General features: G+C 42.4%; 1 protein-coding gene and 1 long non-coding RNA gene across 2 annotated transcripts in view; both read right to left on the bottom strand.

The window, feature by feature from the left end:
• Positions 1-25,000, bottom strand: part of LOC135531036 (uncharacterized) — a 359,655-nt gene that overhangs the window by 47,273 nt on the left and 287,382 nt on the right. The window lies entirely within an intron of this gene.
• The window catches only part of LOC135530995 (lysosomal alpha-glucosidase-like), a 22,966-nt gene continuing 14,289 nt past the window's right edge, over positions 16,324-25,000 (bottom strand). Inside the window, exon 9 of the mRNA XM_064959153.1 lies at positions 16,324-21,247. Within this exon, the coding sequence (XP_064815225.1) occupies positions 21,185-21,247 (63 nt within the window). The 3' untranslated portion in view covers positions 16,324-21,184. The remainder of the gene's footprint in view (positions 21,248-25,000) is intronic.

Here is a 25,000-nt window from a genome sequence, read left to right on the forward strand (position 1 = left end):
TCTCTCTGTCTAACCTCTGTCCTCTTAGAGGAGTAGCTATGTTCTTGAACATTCTCTCTGTCTAACATCTGTCCACTTAGACAGATTAGTAGCTACGTTCTAGAACATTCTCTCTGTCTAACCTCTGTCCTCTTAGAGGAGTAGCTATGTTCTAGAACATTCTCTCTGTCTAACATCTGTCCACTTAGACAGATTAGTAGCTACGTTCTAGAACATTCTCTCTGTCTAACATCTGTCCTCTTAGAGGAGTAGCTACGTTCTTGAACATTCTCTCTGTCTAACATCTGTCCTCTTAGAGGAGTAGCTACGTTCTAGAACATTATCTCTGTCTAACCTCTGTCCACTTAGAGGAGTAGCTACGTTCGAGAACATTCTCTCTGTCTAACCTCTGTCCACTTAGAGGAGTAGCTATGTTCTAGAACATTCTTTCTGTCTAACCTCTGTCCACTTACACAGATTAGTAGCTATGTTCTAGAACATTCTCTGTCTAACCACTGTCCACTTAGAGGAGTAGCTACGTTCTAGAACATTCTCTCTGTCTAACCTCTGTCCTCTTAGAGGAGTAGCTACGTTCGAGAACATTCTCTCTGTCTAACCTCTGTCCTCTTAGAGGAGTAGCTATGTTCTAGAACATTCTTTCTGTCTAACCTCTGTCCACTTAGACAGATTAGTAGCTATGTTCTAGAACATTCTCTCTGTCTAACCTCTGTCCTCTTAGAGGAGTAGCTATGTTCTAGAACATTCTCTGTCTAACCTCTGTCCACTTAGATAGATTAGTAGCTATGTTCTAGAACATTCTCTCTGTCTAACCTCTGTCCTCTTAGAGGAGTAGCTATGTTCTAGAACATTCTCTCTGTCTAACCTCTGTCCTCTTAGAGGAGTAGCTATGTTCTAGAACATTCTCTCTGTCTAACCTCTGTCCACTTAGACAGATTAGTAGCTACGTTCTTGAACATTCTCTCTGTCTAACATCTGTCCTCTTAGAGGAGTAGCTACGTTCTAGAACATTATCTCTGTCTAACCTCTGTCCACTTAGAGGAGTAGCTACGTTCGAGAACATTCTCTCTGTCTAACCTCTGTCCTCTTAGAGGAGTAGCTATGTTCTAGAACATTCTTTCTGTCTAACCTCTGTCCACTTAGACAGATTAGTAGCTATGTTCTAGAACATTCTCTCTGTCTAACCTCTGTCCTCTTAGAGGAGTAGCTATGTTCTAGAACATTCTCTGTCTAACCTCTGTCCACTTAGATAGATTAGTAGCTATGTTCTAGAACATTCTCTCTGTCTAACCTCTGTCCTCTTAGAGGAGTAGCTATGTTCTAGAACATTCTCTCTGTCTAACCTCTGTCCTCTTAGAGGAGTAGCTATGTTCTAGAACATTCTCTCTGTCTAACCTCTGTCCACTTAGATAGATTAGTAGCTATGTTCTAGAACATTCTCTCTGTCTAACCTCTGTCCTCTTAGAGGAGTAGCTATGTTCTAGAACATTCTCTCTGTCTAACCTCTGTCCTCTTAGAGGAGTAGCTATGTTCTAGAACATTCTCTCTGTCTAACCTCTGTCCACTTAGATAGATTAGTAGCTATGTTCTAGAACGTTCTCTCTGTCTAACCTCTGTCCACTTAGAGGAGTAGCTACGTTCTAGAACATTCTCTCTGTCTAACCTCTGTCCACTTAGACAGATTAGTAGCTATGTTCTAGAACATTCTCTCTGTCTAACCTCTGTCCTCTTAGAGGAGTAGCTACGTTCTAGAACATTATCTCTGTCTAACCTCTGTCCACTTAGAGGAGTAGCTACGTTCGAGAACATTCTCTCTGTCTAACCTCTGTCCACTTAGAGGAGTAGCTATGTTCTAGAACATTCTTTCTGTCTAACCTCTGTCCACTTAGACAGATTAGTAGCTATGTTCTAGAACATTCTCTCTGTCTAACCTCTGTCCTCTTAGAGGAGTAGCTATGTTCTAGAACATTCTCTGTCTAACCTCTGTCCACTTAGATAGATTAGTAGCTATGTTCTAGAACATTCTCTCTGTCTAACCTCTGTCCACTTAGATAGATTAGTAGCTATGTTCTAGAACATTCTCTCTGTCTAACCTCTGTCCTCTTAGAGGAGTAGCTATGTTCTAGAACATTCTCTCTGTCTAACCTCTGTCCTCTTAGAGGAGTAGCTATGTTCTAGAACATTCTCTCTGTCTAACCTCTGTCCACTTAGATAGATTAGTAGCTATGTTCTAGAACGTTCTCTCTGTCTAACCTCTGTCCACTTAGAGGAGTAGCTACGTTCTAGAACATTCTCTCTGTCTAACCTCTGTCCTCTTAGAGGAGTAGCTATGTTCTAGAACATTCTCTCTGTCTAACCTCTGTCCACTTAGAGGAGTAGCTACGTTCTAGAACATTCTCTCTGTCTAACCTCTGTCCTCTTAGAGGAGTAGCTACGTTCTAGAACATTCTCTCTGTCTAACCTCTGTCCACCTAGACAGAGCAACAGACTGAGGAATAAACAGAGTCCAAGAGTTCCTGTAAGAGAGCTGGCAGTACACACACACTATCAACATCAACATCCCTACTGGACGCCCCCCTACTCTAGTCTGTCCCCTACACACACACACTATCAACATCAACATCCCTACTGGACTCCCCCCTACTCTAGTCTGTCCCCTCCCCACACACACTATCAACATCAACATCCCTACTGGACGCCCCCCTACTGCAGTCTGTCCCCTACACACACACACTATCAACATCAACATCCCTACTGGACGCCCCCCTACTCTAGTCTGTCCCCTACACACACACACTATCAACGTCAACATCCCTACTGGACGCCCCCCTACTCTAGTCTGTCCCCTACCCACACACTCTATCAACATCAACATCCCTACTGGACGCCCCCCTACTCTAGTCTGTCCCCTACACACACACACACTATCAACATCCCTACTGAACCCCCCCCTACTGCAGTCTGTCCCCTCCCCACACACACTATCAACAATAACATCCCTACTGGATCCCCCCTACTGCAGTCTGTCCCCTACCCACACACACTATCAACATCAACATCCCTACCGGACGCCCCCTACAGCAGTCTGTCCCCCACCCACACACACTATCAACACCCCCCCCCCCCCCCCAACAAAACTATTGCAGTCTGTCCCCTACCCACACACACACACACACAGACCTTCGGCCCTGTCTCCTCTTAATCCCGAAATCCAGACAGGAAGTGCTTTGTGTGCGGACCAGAGAGCATCTGACAGAGCTCTCCTAAACGACGCGACCACCACTCTCCCTCTTTCTCTCTCCTCTCCACACTCCTTTTCTTCCCTCCAGTTTTGATATATGTCTGTACCCGGAGAGACCCATCTGGAAACAGTCTGTGTGTCTGTGTGTCTGTGTGTGTGTGTGTGTGTGTGTGTGTGTGTGTGTGTGTGTGTGTGTGTGTTTGCCCAGAGCCAATGAAAACACTGTCTGAGGGCTTAGTTTATCGGTAATGGGGACTGACCCAACCCACAGTGGATCTACTACTGTGATAACAGGGAGCATAATCAGTGGTTTGCGTTCTCTTTCTAAGGCAGATGACTGGGAGAGAGATACTGGGAGATAGCACTAGAGCAGGCATGTGTTTTCACAAGGGAAAGAGAGAGATACTGGGAGATAGAGCAGGCATGTGTTTTCACAAGGGAAAGAGAGAGATACTGGGAGATATCACTAGAGCAGGCATGTGTTTTCACAAGGGAAAGAGAGAGATACTGGGAGATAGAGCAGGCATGTGTTTTCACAAGGGAAAGAGAGAGATACTGGGAGATATCACTAGTGCAGGCATGTGTTTTCACAAGGGAAAGAGAGAGATACTGGGAGATAGAGCAGGCATGTGTTTTCACAAGGGAAAGAGAGAGATACTGGGAGATATCACTAGAGCAGGCATGTGTTTTCACAAGGGAAAGAGAGAGATACTGGGAGATAGAGCAGGCATGTGTTTTCACAAGAGAAAGAGAGAGATACTGGGAGATATCACTAGAGCAGGCATGTGTTTTCACAAGGGAAAGAGAGAGATACTGGGAGATAGAGCAGGCATGTGTTTTCACAAGAGAAAGAGAGAGATACTGGGAGATATCACTAGAGCAGGCATGTGTTTTCACAAGGGAAAGAGAGAGATACTGGGAGATATCACTAGAGCAGGCATGTGTTTTCACAAGGGAAAGAGAGAGATACTGGGAGATATCACTAGAGCAGGCATGTGTTTTCACAAGGGAAAGAGAGAGATACTGGGAGATATCACTAGAGCAGGCATGTGTTTTCACAAGGGAAAGAGAGAGATACTGGGAGATATCACTAGAGCAGGCATGTGTTTTCACAAGGGAAAGAGAGAGATACTGGGAGATATCACTAGAGCAGGCATGTGTTTTCACAAGGGAAAGAGAGAGATACTGGGAGATATCACTAGAGCAGGCATGTGTTTTCACAAGGGAAAGAGAGAGATACTGGGAGATATCGCTAGAGCAGGCATGTGTTTTCACAAGGGAAAGAGAGAGATACTGGGAGATATCGCTAGAGCAGGCATGTGTTTTCACAAGGGAAAGAGAGAGATACTGGGAGATATCGCTAGAGCAGGCATGTGTTTTCACAAGGGAAAGAGAGAGATACTGGGAGATATCACTAGAGCAGGCATGTGTTTTCACAAGGGAAAGAGAGAGATACAAAAGTTGTGTGAGAGAGAGAGGGAGAGAGAGGGGGGGGAGAGGTAGAGAGAGAGAAATGGGGAGAGAGAAATGGGGAGAGAGGGGAGAGGGGGAGAGCGAGGGAGAGGGGGAGAGAGAGAGAGAGAGAGAGAGCGAGAGAGAGGGGGAGAGAGAGAGAGAGAGAGAGAGAGAGGGAGAGAGAAGGGAGAGAGAGGGGGAGAGAGAGAGAGAGAGAGGGGGAGAGAGAGACAGAGAGAGAGGGGAGAGAGAGCGAGAGAGACAGAGAGAGAGAGGGGAGAGAGAGAGAGAGGGGAGAGAGAGAGGGAGAGAGACAGAGAGAGAGGGGAGAGAGAGAGAGACAGAGAGAGACAGAGAGACAGAGAGAGGGGAGAGAGAGGGGGAGTATTTGAGAGTGTTTTGTAACTATTTTCACATCGTTACAACAATGCACATGGCAATAATATGACATTTTAAATGTCTCTATTCCTTTGAAACTTTAGTGACTAATGTTTACCGTTCATTTCTTGTTAATTTCACTTTTGTTTATTTTGTATTTCACTTGCTTTGACATTGTAAACAGATGTTTCTCATGCCAATAAAGCCCTTTGAAACGAGAGAAAACATCTGTGTGTTAGAGGACATGAGGACTGTACTATTTCTCATGTTGACTCAATGCCAAATTCCAGCCCGATGCCGAGAAGCAATCAGGAAGTAGAACCATGAATAGTTCCTTATTATTAGAGAGAGATCACCACGGTTACCAGTCCAATGCTCTAACCACTAGGCTACCCTGTCACCACGGTTACCAGTCCAACGCTCTAACCACTAGGCTACCCTGTCACCACGGTTACCAGTCCAACGCTCTAACCACTAGGCTACCCTGTCACCACGGTTACCAGTCCAACGCTCTAACCACTAGGCTACCCTGTCACCACGGTTACCAGTCCAACGCTCTAACCATTAGGCTACCCTGTCACCACGGTTACCAGTCCAACGCTCTAACCACTAGGCTACCCTGTCACCACGGTTACCAGTCCAACGCTCTAACCACTAGGCTACCCTGTCACCACGGTTACCAGTCCAACGCTCTAACCACTAGGCGACATTTATTGGATATTTCAAACTTTTTTAACAAATCAAAAACTGAAAAATTGGGTGTGCAAAATTATTCAGCCCTCTTAAGTTAATACTTTGTAGCGCCACCTTTTGCTGCGATTACAGCTGTAAGTCGCTTGGGGTATGTCTCTATCAGTTTTGCACATTGAGAGACTGACATTTTTTCCCATTCCTCCTTGCAAAACAGCTCGAGCTCAGTGAGGTTGGATGGAGAGCATTTGTGAACAGCAATTTTCAGTTCTTTCCACATATTCTTGATTGGATTCAGGTCTGGACTTTGACTTGGCCATTCTAACAACTGGATATGTTTATTTTTGAACCATTCCATTGTAGATTTTGCTTTATGTTTTGGATCATTGTCTTGTTGGAAGACAAATCTCCGTCCCAGTCTCAGGTCTTTTGCAGACTCCATCAGGTTTTCTTCCAGAATGGTCCTGTATTTGGCTCCATCCATCTTCCCATCAATTTTAACCATCTTCCCTGTCCCTGCTGAAGAAAAGCAGGCCCAAACCATGATGCTGCCACCACCATGTTTGACAGTGGGGATGGTGTGTTCAGAGTGATGAGCTGTGTTGCTTTTATGCCAAACATAACATTTTGCATTGTTGCCAAAAAGTTCAATTTTGGTTTCATCTGACCAGAGCACCTTCTTCCACATGTTTGGTGTGTCTCCCAGGTGGCTTGTGGCAAACTTTAAACAACACTTTTTATGGATATCTTTAAGAAATGTCTTTCTTCTTGCCACTCTTCCATAAAGGCCAGATTTGTGCAATATACGACTGATTGTTGTCCTATGGACAGAGTCTCCCACCTCAGCTGTAGATCTCTGCAGTTCATCCAGAGTGATCATGGGCCTCTTGGCTGCATCTCTGATCAGTCTTCTCCTTGTATGAGCTGAAAGTTTAGAGGGACGGCCAGGTCTTGGTAGATTTGCAGTGGTCTGATACTCCTTCCATTTCAATATTATCGCTTGCACAGTGCTCCTTGGGATGTTTAAAGCTTGGGAAATCTTTTTTGTATCCAAATCCGGCTTTAAACTTCTTCACAACAGTATCTCGGACCTGCCTGGTGTGTTCCTTGTTCTTCATCATGCTCTCTGCGCTTTTAACGGACCTCTGAGACTATCACAGTGCAGGTGCATTCATACGGAGACTTGATTACACACAGGTGGATTGTATTTATCATCATTAGTCATTTAGGTCAACATTGGATCATTCAGAGATCCTCACTGAACTTCTGGAGAGAGTTTGCTGCACTGAAAGTAAAGGGGCTGAATAATTTTGCACACCCAATTTTTCAGTTTTTGATTTGTTAAAAAGTTTGAAATATCCAATAAATCTCGTTCCACTTCATGATTGTGTCCCACTTGTCGTTGATTCTTCACAAAAAAATACAGTTTTATATCGTTATGTTTGAAGCCTGAAATGTGGCAAAAGGTCGCAAAGTTCAAGGGGGCCGAATACTTTCGCAAGGCACTGTAATTAACTGTCATCCTGGGCCCCCACTATCATAATAATAACAGAGATCACAGGGGTGAAGAGTGATCGGGGGAGGAGGACGGAGAAGAGAGAGCAGAGGAGGGAGAGGGGGAGAGATGGGGGAGGAGGAGAGCAGCGAGGGGGAGGAGGGGGAATAGGAAGGAGGAGGGGAGGGGGAAGAGGAGAGCAGAGAGGGGAAGAGGGGGGAGGCAAGAGGGGGAGGAGGAGGGAGGAGAGCAGAGGGGGAAGAGGAGAGCAGAGAGGGGAAGAGACGGGGGAGGAGGAGAGCAGCGAGGGGGAGGAGGGGGGAATAGGAAGGAGGAGGGGGAGGGGGAAGAGGGGGAATAGGAAGGAGGAGGGGAGGGTGAAGAGGAGAGCAGAGAGGGGAAGAGAGGGGGGAGGCAAGAGGGGGAGGAGGAGGGAGGAGAGCAGAGGGGGAAGAGGAGAGCAGAGAGGGGAAGAGACGGGGGAGGAGGAGGGAGGAGAGCAGAGGAGGAGATTACAGGCCTTTATGTAATGTGCTGTATGAGAGATGATTAACATAAACATAGTTGTTCATATCTGTAATGTGCTGTGTGAGGGATGATTAACTATGTGCCCAGTGTGTTTAGTAGAGCTGGGAACAGCAGCATTCAGAATAACAGAGAACAGATGTCCTTCCTGGTTCAAGACACACACAGAGATGTTCAGCATCAGCCCTGTACTCCACTTAAACCCAACCATTAGTGGGGAAGACCACACCGAACTGTACCAAGAACAGTAAGGGGGGTTGCATTGTGACAGCACAGCGCCCTCTACGGGTGAACATAAGCCAGTGGGGACCAATTGACCCAGCGAAGACCGGTGAGGCTGAGAGAAGATTCAACAACTCTTGGAGGACAAGAAATGTTCAGAACACAGTGGGAAAATACGACCAGTAGAAATCACAACTGAGATAGATGGGAGGGGCTGAGGGGAGCTGAAGGCTGGACTAGATGGTCTTCAGAGATAGATGGGAGGGGCTGAGGGGAGCTGAAGGCTGGACTAGATGGTCTTCTGAGATAGATGGGAGGGGCTGAGGGGAGCTGAAGGCTGGACTAGATGGTCTTCAGAGATAGATGGGAGGGGCTGAGGGGAGCTGAAGGCTGGACTAGATGGTCTTCAGAGATAGATGGGAGGGGCTGAGGGGAGCTGAAGGCTGGACTAGATGGTCTTCAGAGATAGATGGGAGGGGCTGAGGGGAGCTGAAGGCTGGACTAGATGGTCTTCAGAGATAGATGGGAGGGGATGAGGGGAGCTGAAGGCTGGACTAGATGGTCTTCAGAGAAAGATGGGAGGGGCTGAGGGGAGCTGAAGGCTGGACTAGATGGTCTTCAGAGATAGATGGGAGGGGCTGAGGGGAGCTGAAGGCTGGACTAGATGGTCTTCAGAGACAGATGGGAGGGGCTGAGGGGAGCTGAAGGCTGGACTAGATGGTCTTCAGAGATAGATGGGAAGGGTTGAGGGGAGCTGAAGGCTGGACTAGATCAGAGATAGATGGGAGGGGCTGAGGGAGCTGAAGGCTGGACTAGATGGTCTTCAGAGATAGATGGGAGGGGCTGAGGGGAGCTGAAGGATGGACTAGATCAGAGATAGATGGGAGGGGCTGAGGGGAGCTGAAGGCTGGACTAGATCAGAGATAGATGGGAGGGGCTGAGGGAGCTGAAGGCTGGACTAGATGGTCTTCAGAGATAGATGGGAGGGGCTGAGGGGAGCTGAAGGATGGACTAGATCAGAGATAGATGGGAGGGGCTGAGGGGAGCTGAAGGCTGGACTAGATCAGAGATAGATGGGAGGGGCTGAGGGGAGCTGAAGGCTGGACTAGATGGTCTTCAGAGATAGATGGGAGGGGCTGAGGAGGGCTGAAGGCTGGACTAGATCAGAGATAGATGGGAGGGGCTGAGGGGAGCTGAAGGCTGGACTAGATGGTCTTCAGAGATAGATGGGAGGGGCTGAGGGGAGCTGAAGGCTGGACTAGATGGTCTTCAGAGAGAGATGGGAGGGGCTGAGGGGAGCTGAAGGCTGGACTAGATGGTCTTCAGAGATAGATGGGAGGGGTTGAGGGGAGCTGTAGGCTGGACTAGATGGTCTTCAGAGACAGATGGGAGGGGCTGAGGGGAGCTGAAGGCTGGACTAGATGGTCTTCAGAGATAGATGGGAGGGGCTGAGGGGAGCTGAAGGCTGGACTAGATCAGAGACAGATGGGAGGGGCTGAGGGGAGCTGAAGGCTGGACTAGATGGTCTTCAGAGATAGATGGGAGGGGCTGAGGGGAGCTGTAGGCTGGACTAGATGGTCTTCAGAGAGAGATGGGAGGTGCTGAGGGGAGCTGAAGGCTGGACTAGATGGTCTTCAGAGAGAGATGGGAGGGGCTGAGGGGAGCTGAAGGCTGGACTAGATGGTTTTCAGAGAGAGATGGGAGGGGCTGAGGGGAGCTGAAGGCTGGACTAGATGGTCTTCAGAGATAGATGGGAGGGGCTGAGGGGAGCTGAAGGCTGGACTAGATGGTCTTCAGAGAGAGATGGGAGGGGCTGAGGGGAGCTGAAGGCTGGACTAGATGGTTTTCAGAGATAGATGGTTGTAGGGTCATACCCAAGAAGACTCTAGGCTGTAATCGCTGCCAAAGGTGCTTCAACAAAGTACTGAGTAAAGGGCCTGAATACTTATGTAAATATGTAGAGTTAACATTTACATTTACATTTAAGTCATTTAGCAGACGCTCTTATCCAGAGCGAAGATCATCCGTTCACCTACTCTACATCTCACAAAGACACGATGGTTGGAACCAAAAATCTCAAATTTGGACTCATCCGACCAAGGATGAGGACAGATTTCCACCTGTCTAATGTCCATTGCTCGTGTTTCTTGGCCCAAGCAAGTCTCTTCTTCTTATTGGTGTCCTTTAGTAGCGGTTTCTTTGCAGCAATTCAATCACGAAGGCCTGATTCATGTAGTCTCCTCCTGTGACCTCAAGAGAGACAGTTGCATCATAGCGCTTGATGGTTTTTGCAACTGCACCTGAAGAAACTTTAAAAGTTCTTGAGATTTTCCAGATTGACTGACCTTCATTTAATGATGGACTGTCGTTTCTCTTTGCATATTCGAGCTGTTCTTGCCATAATATGGACTTGATCTTTTACCAAATAGGGCTATCTTCTGTATACCAACCCTACCTTGTCACAACACAACTGATTGGCTCAAATGCATTAAGGAGGAAAGAAATTCCACAAATAAACTATTAACAAGGCACACCTGCTCATTTAAATACATTCCAGGTGACTACCTCATGAAGCTGGTTGAGAGAATGCCAAGAGTGTGCAAAGCTGTAGAGGCAAAAGGTGGCTACTTTGAAGAATCTCAAAAAATATATTTTGATTTGTTTAACACTTTTGTTTACTGTAGTACTCATTCAAGGGTTTTTCTTAATTTTACTATTAAATAACACATATGGAATCATGTATGATTCCATATGTTATTTAATAGTAAAATTAAGAAAAACCCTTGAATGAGTAGGTGTCCCCAAACTTTTGACTGGTACTGTAGAGATTTACAAAAAAATATGGGGTATTGGAAATGATGCAATTACATTGATAGATTGTTCTACCTGCCCCCCCCCCCCAATTTTTTTAAAAATAAATAATAATAATTGTGCTTTGGCAAAGTGGGTGGGGTTATATCCTGCCTATATTCCTGTTTGGCTGTCTGGGTCTGTGGTATCATCGTATGGGGCCACAGTGTCTCCTGACCCCTCCTGTCTCAGCCTCCAGTATTTACGCTGCAGTAGTTTGTGTCGGGGGGCTAGGGTCAGTCATATCTGGAGTATTTCTCCTGTCTTATCCGGTGTCCTGTGTGAATTTAAGTATGCTCTCTCGAATTCTCTCTCGGAGGAGGAGGACCTGAGCCCTAGGACCATGCCTCAGGACTACCTGGCCTGATGACTCCTTGTCCCCCCCAGTCCACCTGGCCATGCTGCTGGTCCAGTTTCAACTGTTCTGCCTGCGGCTATGGAATCCTGACCTGTTCACCAGACGTGCTACCTGTCTCAGACCTGCTGTTTTCAACTCTCTAGAGACATCAGGAGTGGTAGAGATACTCTGAATGATCGGCTATGAAAAGCCAACTGACATTTACTCCTGAGGTGCTGACCTGTTGCACCCACTGGCCATGTTCTGTTATAATCTCCACCTGGCACAGCCAGAAGAGGACTGGCCACCCCTCATAGCCTGTTTCCTCTCTAGGTTTCGACCTTTCTAGGGAGTTTTTCCTAGCCACCGTGCTTCTACACCTGCATTGCTTGCTGCTTGGGGTTTTACGCTGGGTTTCTGTACAGCACTTTCATGTGACAAACACATCTAAAACAGACACATGGGAGTCAGGATTCATGTTTAATCAAGTCATCATTTGAAACGAGCATCTGTCTGAGCATGTCCCGTTCAACATAACACAAATGGAGAAATCAAGAGGCGGGCATTACAGCATCAACAGTCAATGTGATATTCATGCCAGATAGATACACCCAACTGGCAGAACCGGACAACATAAGGCAAGTCTTCCCTTTCAGTTTTCATTTTACCGCTTGAATAGAATAGGACAAATAAAACACATTTGTCAAACAACATTTCAACCAATCAATTTCAAAAGGGCAAACGTTGCGTTTCCATAATGCTTCAAATGTCAAAAACTACAATCCATGCTCATTCATTATTTAGCAAAGGCAATTGTATGTCTAAGAAAGCTTGACAATACTTTAATATCATTGTTTTATTGAGAAAGACCCTGTTTTAGAGTCACAGTAAAGCAGTTAGAAAACAAACTGAAAATAGAATTCTAGTTTTAGAACAATGTAGATGTGTAGCGGTGTTCTGAAACGATCATTCTAGAACAGAGTTAAAACTGAGCTGTTCTAGAGGTGTTCTGAAACGATCATTCTAGAACAGAGTTAAAACTGAGCTGTTCTAGAGGTGTTCTGAAACTATCATTCTAGAACAGAGTTAAAACTGAGCTGTTCTAGAGGTGTTCTGAAACGATCATTCTAGAACAGTTAAAACTGAGCTGTAGAAGAGACAGTTTGATCATTCGTAAGGCACTTCCCTGTACCTTCAATATGTCCTGATTCAGTGCAAACAAGCTTGTCAACAACAATATGTACATATCAGGATCAGTAACAACAATCACTGATTATTATCACGAAACTCCCCAAAGACACAAACATCCATCTCACCCCATTCTAGTCTTGTTCTGAGTGAAAGAAAAGTTCCTCTCCTTTCAATTGCACATCTTCACCTTTCCTCTGACAAATGAAAACAGCAAAATAAAAGTTGGCTCTTGACTGTAGTAACGACCAGTGGCAGAACGACTAGACTTCATGTTTTACTACGAGCCAGTAAAACACACAGGAGGCCTTTCAAACTAATGCTGGCATCTGGCTCACGGTTGAATGTTTTCACAGTATTTTACAAAATGTTCCATCCTGAGAATCAATCACTTTCCTACCGACTAAACCGGTATTTCCAGTCCAAACTGGAACGGTCACTCAAAAGCATTATAGAGCATAAAAACAGGCCTGTCTGGATTAGAGCTTTGATTAAAAATTCAACCCTGATGAGCCCTACATTAAAGACATTTAATGAGCCCTACATTAGACATTTCATGAGCCCTACATTAAAGACATTTAATGAGCCCTACATTAAAGACATTTCATGAGCCCTACATTAAAGACATTTCATGAGCCCTACATTAAAGACATTTCATGAGCCCTACATTAAAGACATTTAATGAGCCCTACATTAGACATTTCATGAGCCCTACATTAAAGACATTTCATGAGCCCTACATTAAAGACATTTCATGAGCCCTACATTAAAGACATTTCATGAGCCCTACATTAAAGACATTTCATGAGCCCTACATTAAAGACATTTAATGAGCCCTACATTAGACATTTCATGAGCCCTACATTAAAGACATTTAATGAGCCCTACATTAAAGACATTTCATGAGCCCTACATTAAAGACATTTCATGAGCCCTACATTAAAGACATTTCATGAGCCCTACATTAAAGACATTTCATGAGCCCTACATTAAAGACATTTAATGAGCCCTACATTAAAATACATTTAATGAGCCCAAGCCCCCAAAAAGTCCAAAATAGTGTGCCGTTATCCAATACATATATGATATAGGCTATTGCACGACAGAAAACCAGAAGAGCCCATAGATGTAGCTGGCTATGTCCTCTGTTGGGTAAATAAATGAAACTCGCTCCAGGAGGCTTGTTGAGTGTGAACTGTATTACTATACTGTATTGTACTGTGTATTATACTGTGTATTATACTGTATATTATACTGTATTGTACTGTATATTATACTGTGTATTATACTGTATATTATACTGTATATTATACTGTATTATACTGTATATTATACTGTATATTATACTGTATATTATACTGTATATTATACTGTATATTATACTGTGTATTATACTGTATTATACTGTATATTATACTGTATATTATACTGTGTATTATACTGTATTGTACTGTATTGTACTGTATATTATACTGTGTATTATACTGTGTATTATACTGTATATTATACTGTATATTATACTGTATTATACTGTATATTATACTGTGTATTATACTGTATATTATACTGTATATTATACTGTATATTATACTGTATTATACTGTATATTATACTGTGTATTATACTGTGTATTATACTGTATATTATACTGTATTGTACTGTATATTATACTGTGTATTATACTGTATATTATACTGTGTATTATACTGTATATTATACTGTGTATTATACTGTGTATTATACTGTGTATTATACTGTGTATTATACTGTATATTATACTGTGTATTATACTGTGTATTATACTGTATATTATACTGTATATTATACTGTGTATTATACTGTGTATTATACTGTGTATTATACTGTATTATACTGTATTATACTGTGTATTATACTGTGTATTATACTGTATATTATACTGTGTATTGTACTGTATATTATACTGTGTATTATACTGTATTGTACTGTATATTATACTGTGTATTATACTGTGTATTATACTGTGTATTATACTGTGTATTATACTGTATATTATACTGTGTATTGTACTGTATATTATACTGTGTATTATACTGTATTATACTGTATATTATACTGTGTATTATACTGTATATTATACTGTATATTATACTGTATTATACTGTATATTATACTGTATATTATACTGTATATTATACTGTGTATTATACTGTGTATTATACTGTATATTATACTGTGTATTATACTGTGTATTATACTGTGTATTATACTGTGTATTATACTGTGTATTATACTGTATTGTACTGTATATTATACTGTGTATTATACTGTGTATTATACTGTATATTATACTGTATATTATACTGTATATTATACTGTATTATACTGTATATTATACTGTGTATTATACTGTGTATTATACTGTATATTATACTGTATATTATACTGTGTATTATACTGTATATTATACTGTGTATTATACTGTGTATTATACTGTGTATTATACTGTGTATTATACTGTGTATTATACTGTATATTATACTGTATTGTACTGTATATTATACTGTGTATTATACTGTATATTATACTGTATATTATACTGTATATTATACTGTATTATACTGTATATTATACTGTGTATTATACTGTGTATTATACTGTATATTATACTGTATATTATACTGTGTATTATACTGTATTGTACTGTATATTATACTGTGTATTATACTGTGTATTATACTGTATATTATACTGTGTATTATACTGTGTATTATACTGTGTATTATACTGTATATTATACTGTGTATTATACTGTGTATTATACTGTGTATTATACTGTGTATTATACTGTGTATTATACTGTATATTATACTGTGTATTATACTGTGTATTATACTGTATATTATACTGTGTATTGTACTGTATATTATACTGTGTATTGTACTGTATATTATACTGTGTATTATACTGTATATTATACTGTGTATTATACTGTATTATACTGTGTATTGTACTGTGTATTATACTGTGTATTGTACTGTATATTGTACTGTATATTATACTGTATTATACTGTATTATACTGTGTATTATACTGTGTATTATACTGTGTATTATACTGTGTATTATACTGTGTATTATACTGTGTATTATACTGTATTATACTGTATATTATACAGTGTATTATACTGTATTGTACTGTATATTACACTATTATACTGTGTATTATACTGTATATTATACTGTATATTATACTGTATTATACTGTATATTATACTGTGTATTATACTGTATATTATACTGTGTATTATACTGTGTATTATACTGTATATTATACTGTATTATACTGTATATTATACTGTGTATTATACTGTATATTATACTGTGTATTATACTGTGTATTATACTGTATTATACTGTATTATACTGTATATTATACTGTGTATTATACTGTGTATTATACTGTGTATTATACTGTGTATTATACTGTATATTATACTGTATATTATACTGTATATTATACTGTGTATTATACTGTATTATACTGTATTATACTGTATATTATACTGTGTATTATACTGTGTATTATACTGTGTATTATACTGTATATTATACTGTATTATACTGTGTATTATACTGTGTATTATACTGTATATTATACTGTGTATTATACTGTATATTATACTGTATTATACTGTGTATTATACTGTGTATTATACTGTGTATTATACTGTATATTATACTGTGTATTATACTGTGTATTATACTGTGTATTATACTGTGTATTATACTGTATATTATACTGTGTATTATACTGTATATTATACTGTATATTATACTGTGTATTATACTGTGTATTATACTGTATTATACTGTGTATTATACTGTATATTATACAGTGTATTATACTGTATTATACTGTGTATTATATGGACTGGAATCACATTGTTCAAAACCATGATACAGCTGGATGAGACATGCAGCTAGTAGAGGCGAGCTGATTTTATTTTAACTTTGGTAATATAATAAAATAGGGCCTTACGTATAATTAGCAGGCTGACAAATACCTTTCATAATATTTTGAATGATTTAAAGCAACGATATTCGAGTGACAAGCAGTTTTAAAACTCTGCAGCCGGAAATAAAAATTAAAAATATTTACAATTAAAAAAAACAAGGTGACCCTGAAAGCCGGCGAGAGACGGGTAAATTACAGCCCATTCTGTCTTTATATTACTGCAGCACAGGCTGTGCCTCAGTAAATGTAGGCCTACCTGTCACATGGGGGGGAAAATACTATCACCACCACTATAAAGCTTCACAGAGACTATACCTGTCCCAAAATGGCACCCTATACCCTATATACAAGGGCCCTGGTCATTAGTAGTACACTATAGGGAATAGGGTGGTATTTGGGACAGACAATTTTTTGGCACAGTTTCAGCAGACAGGGAGGAAGTAGTCCCCTAGACCAGGGACCATCAACTAGATTCAGACAGGGAGGAAGTAGTAGTCCCCTAGACCAGGGATCATCAACTAGACTCAGACAGGAAGGAAGTAGTAGTCCCCTAGACCAGGGATCATCAACTAGACTCAGACAGGAAGGAAGTAGTAGTCCCCTAGACCAGGGACCATCAACTAGACTCAGACAGGGAGGAAGTAGCTCCCTAGACCAGGGACCATCAACTAGATTCAGACAGGGAGGAAGTAGCCCCCTAGACCAGGGATCATCAACTAGACTCAGACAGGAAGGAAGTAGTAGCCATGGGCCAATATGTTTTGTGAGCGGATAGTTGGGTCCGGAAAATAATTACAAATCATTTGTAAACTGTAATTTCACTGCAACAAGCCCAAACAAACAGATAAAATAATTTGACGAAAACAATAATTTCAAACCTTGTTTGTTTCAAACATTTGTATACAATTAAATGTCTCTCTACTATGATTGGGAATACCTAGGAACACATTTAAAAAATAAAAATAGTTTAGTAAAATAGTAAAAACAGTTTTTTTTATGTCTAACAATAAAAATGAAATATCTTGTCTTGATAAAAAAAAAAAAAAAAAAAAAAAAAAAAAAAAAATATTCAGAAAACTTGGGAGGGGGTCAAATAAAACCAGTTGGGGAACCCAGTCCTATACACTGGTCCTAGATCAGTGGTTAGGTTAGTATCTAATGGTTCAGGTTAGGATTGTAGGAGGGTAATCTGGTCCTAGGTCAGTGGTTAGATTAGTATCTAATGGTTCAGGTTAGGATTGTAGGAGGGTAATCTGGTCCTAGATCAGTGGTTAGATTAGTATCTAATGGTTCAGGTTAGGATTGTAGGAGGGTAATCTGGTCCTAGATCAGTGATTAGTATCTAATGGTTCAGGTTAGGATTGTAGGAGGGAAATCTGGTCCTAGATTAGTATCTAATGGTTCAGGTTAGGATTGTAGGAGGGTAATCTGGTCCTAGATCAGTGGTTAGATTAGTATCTAATGGTTCAGGTTAGGATTGTAGGAGGGTAATCTGGTCCTAGATCAGTGGTTAGATTAGTATCTAATGGTTCAGGTTAGGATTGTAGGAGGGTAATCTGGTCCTAGATCAGTGGTTAGATTAGTATCTAATGGTTCAGGTTAGGATTGTAGGAGGGTAATCTGGTCCTAGATCAGTGGTTAGATTAGTATCTAATGGATCAGGTTAGGATTGTAGGAGGGTAATCTGGTCCTAGGTTAGTATCTAATGGATCCGGTTAGGATTGTAGGAGGGTAATCTGGTCCTAGATCAGTGGTTAGATTAGTATCTAATGGATCAGGTTAGGATTGTAGGAGGGTAATCTGGTCCTAGATCAGTGGTTAGATTAGTATCTAATGGATCCGGTTAGGATTGTAGGAGGGTAATCTGGTCCTAGATCAGTGGTTAGATTAGTATCTAATGGTTCAGGTTAGGATTGTAGGAGGGTAATCTGGTCCTAGATCAGTGGTTAGTATCTAATGGTTCAGGTTAGGATTGTAGGAGGGTAATCTGGTCCTAGATCAGTGGTTAGATTAGTATCTAATGGTTCAGGTTAGGATTGTAGGAGGGTAATCTGGTCCTAGATCAGTGGTTAGTATCTAATGGTTCAGGTTAGGATTGTAGGAGGGTAATCTGGTCCTAGATCAGTGGTTAGTATCTAATGGTTCAGGTTAGGATTGTAGGAGAGTAATCTGGTCCTAGATCAGTGGTTAGTATCTAATGGTTCAGGTTAGGATTGTAGGAGGGTAATCTGGTCCTAGGTTAGTATCTAATGGATCAGGTTAGGATTGTAGGAGGGTAATCTGGTCCTAGATCAGTGATTAGTATCTAATGGTTCAGGTTAGCATTGTAGGAGGGTAATCTGGTCCTAGGTTAGTATCTAATGGTTCAGGTTAGGATTGTAGGAGGGTAATCTGGTCCTAGATCAGTGGTTAGGTTAGTATCTAATGATTCAGGTTAGGATTGTAGGAGGGTAATCTGGTCCTAGATCAGTGGTTAGATTAGTATCTAATGGTTCAGGTTAGGATTGTAGGATTGTAATCTGGTCCTAGATCAGTGGTTAGATTAGTATCTAATGGTTCAGGTTAGGATTGTAGGAGGGTAATCTGGTCCTAGATCAGTGGTTAGATTAGTATCTAATGGTTCAGGTTAGGATTGTAGGAGGGTAATCTGGTCCTAGATCAGTGGTTAGATTAGTATCTAATGGTTCAGGTTAGCATTGTAGGAGGGTAATCTGGTCCTAGATCAGTGGTTAGTATCTAATGGTTCAGGTTAGGATTGTAGGAGTGTAATCTGGTCCTAGATCAGTGGTTAGGTTAGTATCTAATGGATCAGGTTAGGATTGTAGGAGGGTAATCTGGTCCTAGATCAGTGGTTAGTATCTAATGGTTCAGGTTAGGATTGTAGGAGAGTAATCTGGTCCTAGATCAGTGGTTAGATTAGTATCTAATGGTTCAGGTTAGGATTGTAGGAGGGTAATCTGGTCCTAGATCAGTGGTTAGGTTAGTATCTAATGGATCAGGTTAGGATTGTAGGAGGGTAATCTGGTCCTAGATCAGTGGTTAGATTAGTATCTAATGGATCAGGTTAGGATTGTAGGAGGGTAATCTGGTCCTAGGTTAGTATCTAATGGATCAGGTTAGGATTGTAGGAGGGTAATCTGGTCCTAGATCAGTGGTTAGATTAGTATCTAATGGATCAGGTTAGGATTGTAGGAGGGTAATCTGGTCCTAGGTTAGTATCTAATGGATCAGGTTAGGATTGTAGGAGGGTAATCTGGTCCTAGATTAGTATCTAATGGATCAGGTTAGGATTGTAGGAGGGTAATCTGGTCCTAGATCAGTGGTTAGGTTAGTATCTAATGGATCAGGTTAGGATTGTAGGAGGGTAATCTGGTCCTAGATTAGTATCTAATGGATCAGGTTAGGATTGTAGGAGGGTAATCTGGTCCTAGATCAGTGGTTAGTTTAGTATCTAATGGTTCAGGTTAGGATTGTAGGAGGGTAATCTGGTCCTAGATCAGTGGTTAGATTAGTATCTAATGGTTCAGGTTAGGATTGTAGGAGGGTAATCTGGTCCTAGATCAGTGGTTAGGTTAGTATCTAATGGTTCAGGTTAGGATTGTAGGAGGGTAATCTGGTCCTAGGTTAGTGGGTAGATTAGTATCTAATGGATCAGGTTAGGATTGTAGGAGGGTAATCTGGTCCTAGATCAGTGGTTAGGTTAGTATCTAATGGTTCAGGTTAGGATTGTAGGAGGGTAATCTGGTCCTAGATCAGTGGTTAGGTTAGTATCTAATGGTTCAGGTTAGGATTGTAGGAGGGTAATCTGGTCCTAGATCAGTATCTAATGGATCAGGTTAGGATTGTAGGAGGGTAATCTGGTCCTAGATCAGTGGGTAGATTAGTATCTAATGGTTCAGGTTAGGATTGTAGGAGGGTAATCTGGTCCTAGATCAGTGGTTAGTATCTAATGGTTCAGGTTAGGATTGTAGGAGGGTAATCTGGTCCTAGATCAGTGGCTAGGTTAGTATCTAATGGATCCGGTTAGGATTGTAGGAGGGTAATCTGGTCCTAGGTTAGTATCTAATGGTTCAGGTTAGCATTGTAGGAGGGTAATCTGGTCCTAGATCAGTGGTTATATTAGTATCTAATGGATCAGGTTAGGATTGTAGGAGGGTAATCTGGTCCTAGATCAGTGGTTAGTATCTAATGATTCAGGTTAGGATTGTAGGAGGGTAATCTGGTCCTAGATCAGTGGTTAGATTAGTATCTAATGGATCAGGTTAGGATTGTAGGAGGGTAATCTGGTCCTAGATCAGTGGTTAGTATCTAATGATTCAGGTTAGGATTGTAGGAGGGTAATCTGGTCCTAGATCAGTGGTTATATTAGTATCTAATGGATCAGGTTAGGATTGTAGGAGGGTAATCTGGTCCTAGGTTAGTGGTTAGTATCTAATGGTTCAGGTTAGGATTGTAGGAGGGTAATCTGGTCCTAGATCAGTGGTTAGATTAGTATCTAATGGTTCAGGTTAGGATTGTAGGAGGGTAATCTGGTCCTAGATCAGTGGTTAGATTAGTATCTAATGGTTCAGGTTAGGATTGTAGGAGGGTAATCTGGTCCTAGGTTAGTATCTAATGGTTCAGGTCAGGATTCAATTCCACCCGGAGCAACACATGGTGTGTCCCACAGTGAGCGTGTTTTGAGCCCTGGTAGTACACTATATAGGGAATAGGGTGCCATTTGGGTCACGGCCGTGGGGCGTAAAGCTGCAGGGACCGTCAGGGAAGGGAAAACCATCAAACATTCCTCCATTTTTTTGGGGAAAAGCTGCTAGATCCAACGGATGGTGAAGTTCTGACTGAGATTCAGCCCCAGATCTGTTACAGTCAACACCTAGAGGGAGACGAACGGAGAAACAGAGATACATTAATAACAAACCGACAGATGTCATTCTCCTCTAAACATGGGGAGACTCCACTACTACTGGTCAACTCACACATTTCCTAGGGGGCAAAGGTCAGGATGGATAGTGTCATTTATCAGCCTTGTCGGTGTAGCAACAAACCCCCAGCTCACAACCCATGCGACCCTAAACTGTTCACACACCATTTGGTTGGTGCACACACACACACAGACACGTGGACAACACACACACGTGGACAATCTTTTTAATGAGTGGATTTGGCTATTTCTCCACACCCCTTGCTGACAGGTGTATAAAGGTGTATCAAACGCAGCCATGCAATCTCCATAGACAAACATTGGCAGTAGAAAAGTCTAAATTTCAGCCCTGCTAGAGCTGCCCCGGTCAACTAACTGTACGTGCTGTTATGGTGAAGTGGAAACATCTAGGAGCAACAACGGCTCAGCAGAACGGGAGCACCGAGTGTTGAAGCATGTAAAACAGCATCTGTAACACTCACTACCGAGTTCCAAACTGCCCTCTGTTACAACACTCACTACCGAGTTCCAAACTGCCCTCTGTTACAACACTCACTACAAAGTTCCAAACTGCCCTCTGTTACAACACTCACTACCGAGTTCCAAACTGCCCTCTGTTACAACACTCACTACCGAGTTCCAAACTGCCCTCTGTTACAACACTCACTACCGAGTTCCAAACTGCCCTCTGTTACAACACTCACTACCGAGTTCCAAACTGCCCTCTGTTACAACACTCACTACCGAGTTCCAAACTGCCCTCTGTTACAACACTCACTACCGAGTTCCAAACTGCCCTCTGTTACAACACTCACTACCGAGTTCCAAACTGCCCTCTGTTACAACACTCACTACCGAGTTCCAAACTGCCCTCTGTTACAACACTCACTACCGAGTTCCAAACTGCCCTCTGGAAGCAACGTCGGCACAAGAACGGTTCGTTGAGAGCTTCAAGATTGAGAGCTTCAAGCGTCTAAGATCAGCATGCAATGCCAAGCGTCGGCTGGAGTGATGTAAAGCTCGCCGCAGTGGAAACGCCTTCTCTGGAGGGATGAATCACGCTTCACCATCTGGCATCAGTCCCGTGGACTCATCTAGGTTTGGATGATGCCAGGAGAACGCTACCTGCCCCAATGCATAGTGCCAACTGTAAAGTTTGGTGGAGGAGGAATAATGGTCTGGGGCTGTTTTTCATGGTTCGGGCCCCTTAGTTCCAGTGAAAGGAAATCTCAACGCTACAGCATGCAATGACATTCTAGATGATTCTGTGCTTCCAACAGCTTGGGGCCCATTCCTGTTTCAGCATGACAAAGCGAGGTCCATTCAGAAATGGTTTGTCGAGATCGGGTGGAAGAACATGACTGGCCTGTACAGAGCCCTGACCTCAACCCCATCGAACACCTTTGTGATGAATTCGAACGCCGACTGCGAGCCAGGCCTAATCGCCCAACATCAGTGCCTGATCTCACTAATGCTCTTGTGGCTGAATGGAAGCAAGTCCCCGCAGCAATGTTCCAACATCTAGTGGAAAGCCTTCCCAGAAGAGAGGAGGCTGTTATAGCAGCAATGTTCCAACATCTAGTGGAAAGCCTTCCCAGAAGAGTGGAGGCTGTTATAGCAGCAATGTTCCAACATCTAGTGGAAAGCCTTCCCAGAAGAGTGGAGGCTGTTATAGCAGCAATGTTCCAACATCTAGTGGGAAGCCTTCTCAGAAGAGTGGAGGCTGTTATAGCAGCAATGTTTCAACATCTAGTGGGAAGCCTTCCCAGAAGAGAGGAGGCTGTTATAGCAGCAATGTTCCAACATCTAGTGGGAAGCCTTCCCAGAAGAGAGGAGGCTGTTATAGCAGCAATGTTCCATCATCTAGTGGGAAGCCTTCCCAGAAGAGTGGAGGCTGTTATAGCAGCAATGTTCCAACATCTAGTGGAAAGCCTTCCCAGAAGAGAGGAGGCTGTTATAGCAGCAATGTTCCAACATCTAGTGGGAAGCCTTCCCAGAAGAGAGGAGGCTGTTATAGCAGCAATGTTCCAACATCTAGTGGGAAGCCTTCCCTGAAGAGTGGAGGCTGTTATAGCAGCAATGTTCCAACATCTAGTGGAAAGCCTTCCCTGAAGAGTGGAGGCTGTTATAGCAGCAATGTTCCAACATCTAGTGGAAAGCCTTCCCAGAACAGTGGAGGCTGGGGGTCTCCCGAGTGTCGGGGCAGGCTAAGGCACTCCATGTGTCACACTGGGAGACCCATGAGGTGACGCACAATTGGCCCAGCGTCGTCCGGGTTGGGGGAGGGTTTGGCCGGCCGGGATGTCCTTGTCCCATCGCGCTCTAGCGACTCCTGTGGCGGGCCCCGCTGACACGGTCTCCAGGTGTACGGCGTTTCCTCCGACACGTCGGTGCGGTTGGCTTCCGGGTTCAGCGACCAGTGTGTCAAGAAGCAGTGGGACTTGGCGGGGTTTCAGAGGACGCACGGCTCTCGACCTGCGCCTCTCCCGAGTCCGTACGGGAGTTGCAGCGATGAGACAAGACTAACTACCAATTGGATATCACGAAATTGGCGAGAAAAATACAAGTACAAAGAAATAAATACATACCATTTTTAAAAAGAAGAGTGAAGGCTGTTATAGCAGCAAAGGGGGGGATCAACTCCATATTAATGCCCATGATTTTGGAATGAGATAATGGACAGCAGTGTGTCCACATACTTTTGATCTTGTAGTCTATATTCTTTTAGGTCTAATTTAATGTCTATCCAGTTTACCATGTCTTACACGTGTTCAAATGATACCTGTTGACTTAACAACAACAGCGGTATATTTGGGAAGGTAAGTAGGAATAAGCTGCTATGGGCTAGTAGTAACAACAACAACAACAACAACAACAGCGGTGTATTTGGGAAGGTAAGTTGGAATAAGCTGCTATGGGCTAGTAACAACAACAATAACAGTGGTGTATTTGGGAAGGTAAGTTGGAATAAGCTGCTATGGGCTAGTAACAACAACAACAACAGTGGTGTATTTGGGAAGGTAAGTTGGAATAAGCTGCTAAGGCTAGTAGTAACAACAACAACAACAACAACAGCGGTATATTTGGGAAGGTAAGTTGGAATAAGCTGCTAAGGCTAGTAGTAACAACAACAACAACAGTAGTAAATCAGCTGGAGCTTCCCGACAGGTTAGAAACAGCTGTCTGAGGTCTGTCAGTGAATGACATCAGAGGAGAACTGTCCGTGCACCACGACTACATTTACAAATGGCACCTTGTTCTTTTCTGCTATTTACAACTCTCAACACGACGACTACATTTACAAATGGCACCTTGTTCTTTTCTGCTATTTACAACTCTCAACACGACGACTACATTTACAAATGGCACCTTGTTCTTTTCTGCTATTACAACTCTCAACACCACGACTACATTTACAAATGGCACCTTGTTCTTTTCTGCTATTACAACTCTCAACACCACGACTACATTTACAAATGGAACCTTGTTCTTTTCTGCTTTTACAACTCAACACCACGACTACATTTACAAATGGCACCTTGTTCTTTTCTGCTATTACAACTCTCAACACGAAGACTACATTTACAAATGGCACCTTGTTCTTTTCTGCTTTTACAACTCAACACCACGACTACATTTACAAATGGCACCTTGTTCTTTTCTGCTATTTACAACTCTCAACACGACGACTACATTTACAAATGG

Source organism: Oncorhynchus masou, chromosome 5 (genome assembly GCF_036934945.1).
Source record: "Oncorhynchus masou masou isolate Uvic2021 chromosome 5, UVic_Omas_1.1, whole genome shotgun sequence".
Taxonomy (NCBI): domain Eukaryota; kingdom Metazoa; phylum Chordata; class Actinopteri; order Salmoniformes; family Salmonidae; genus Oncorhynchus; species Oncorhynchus masou.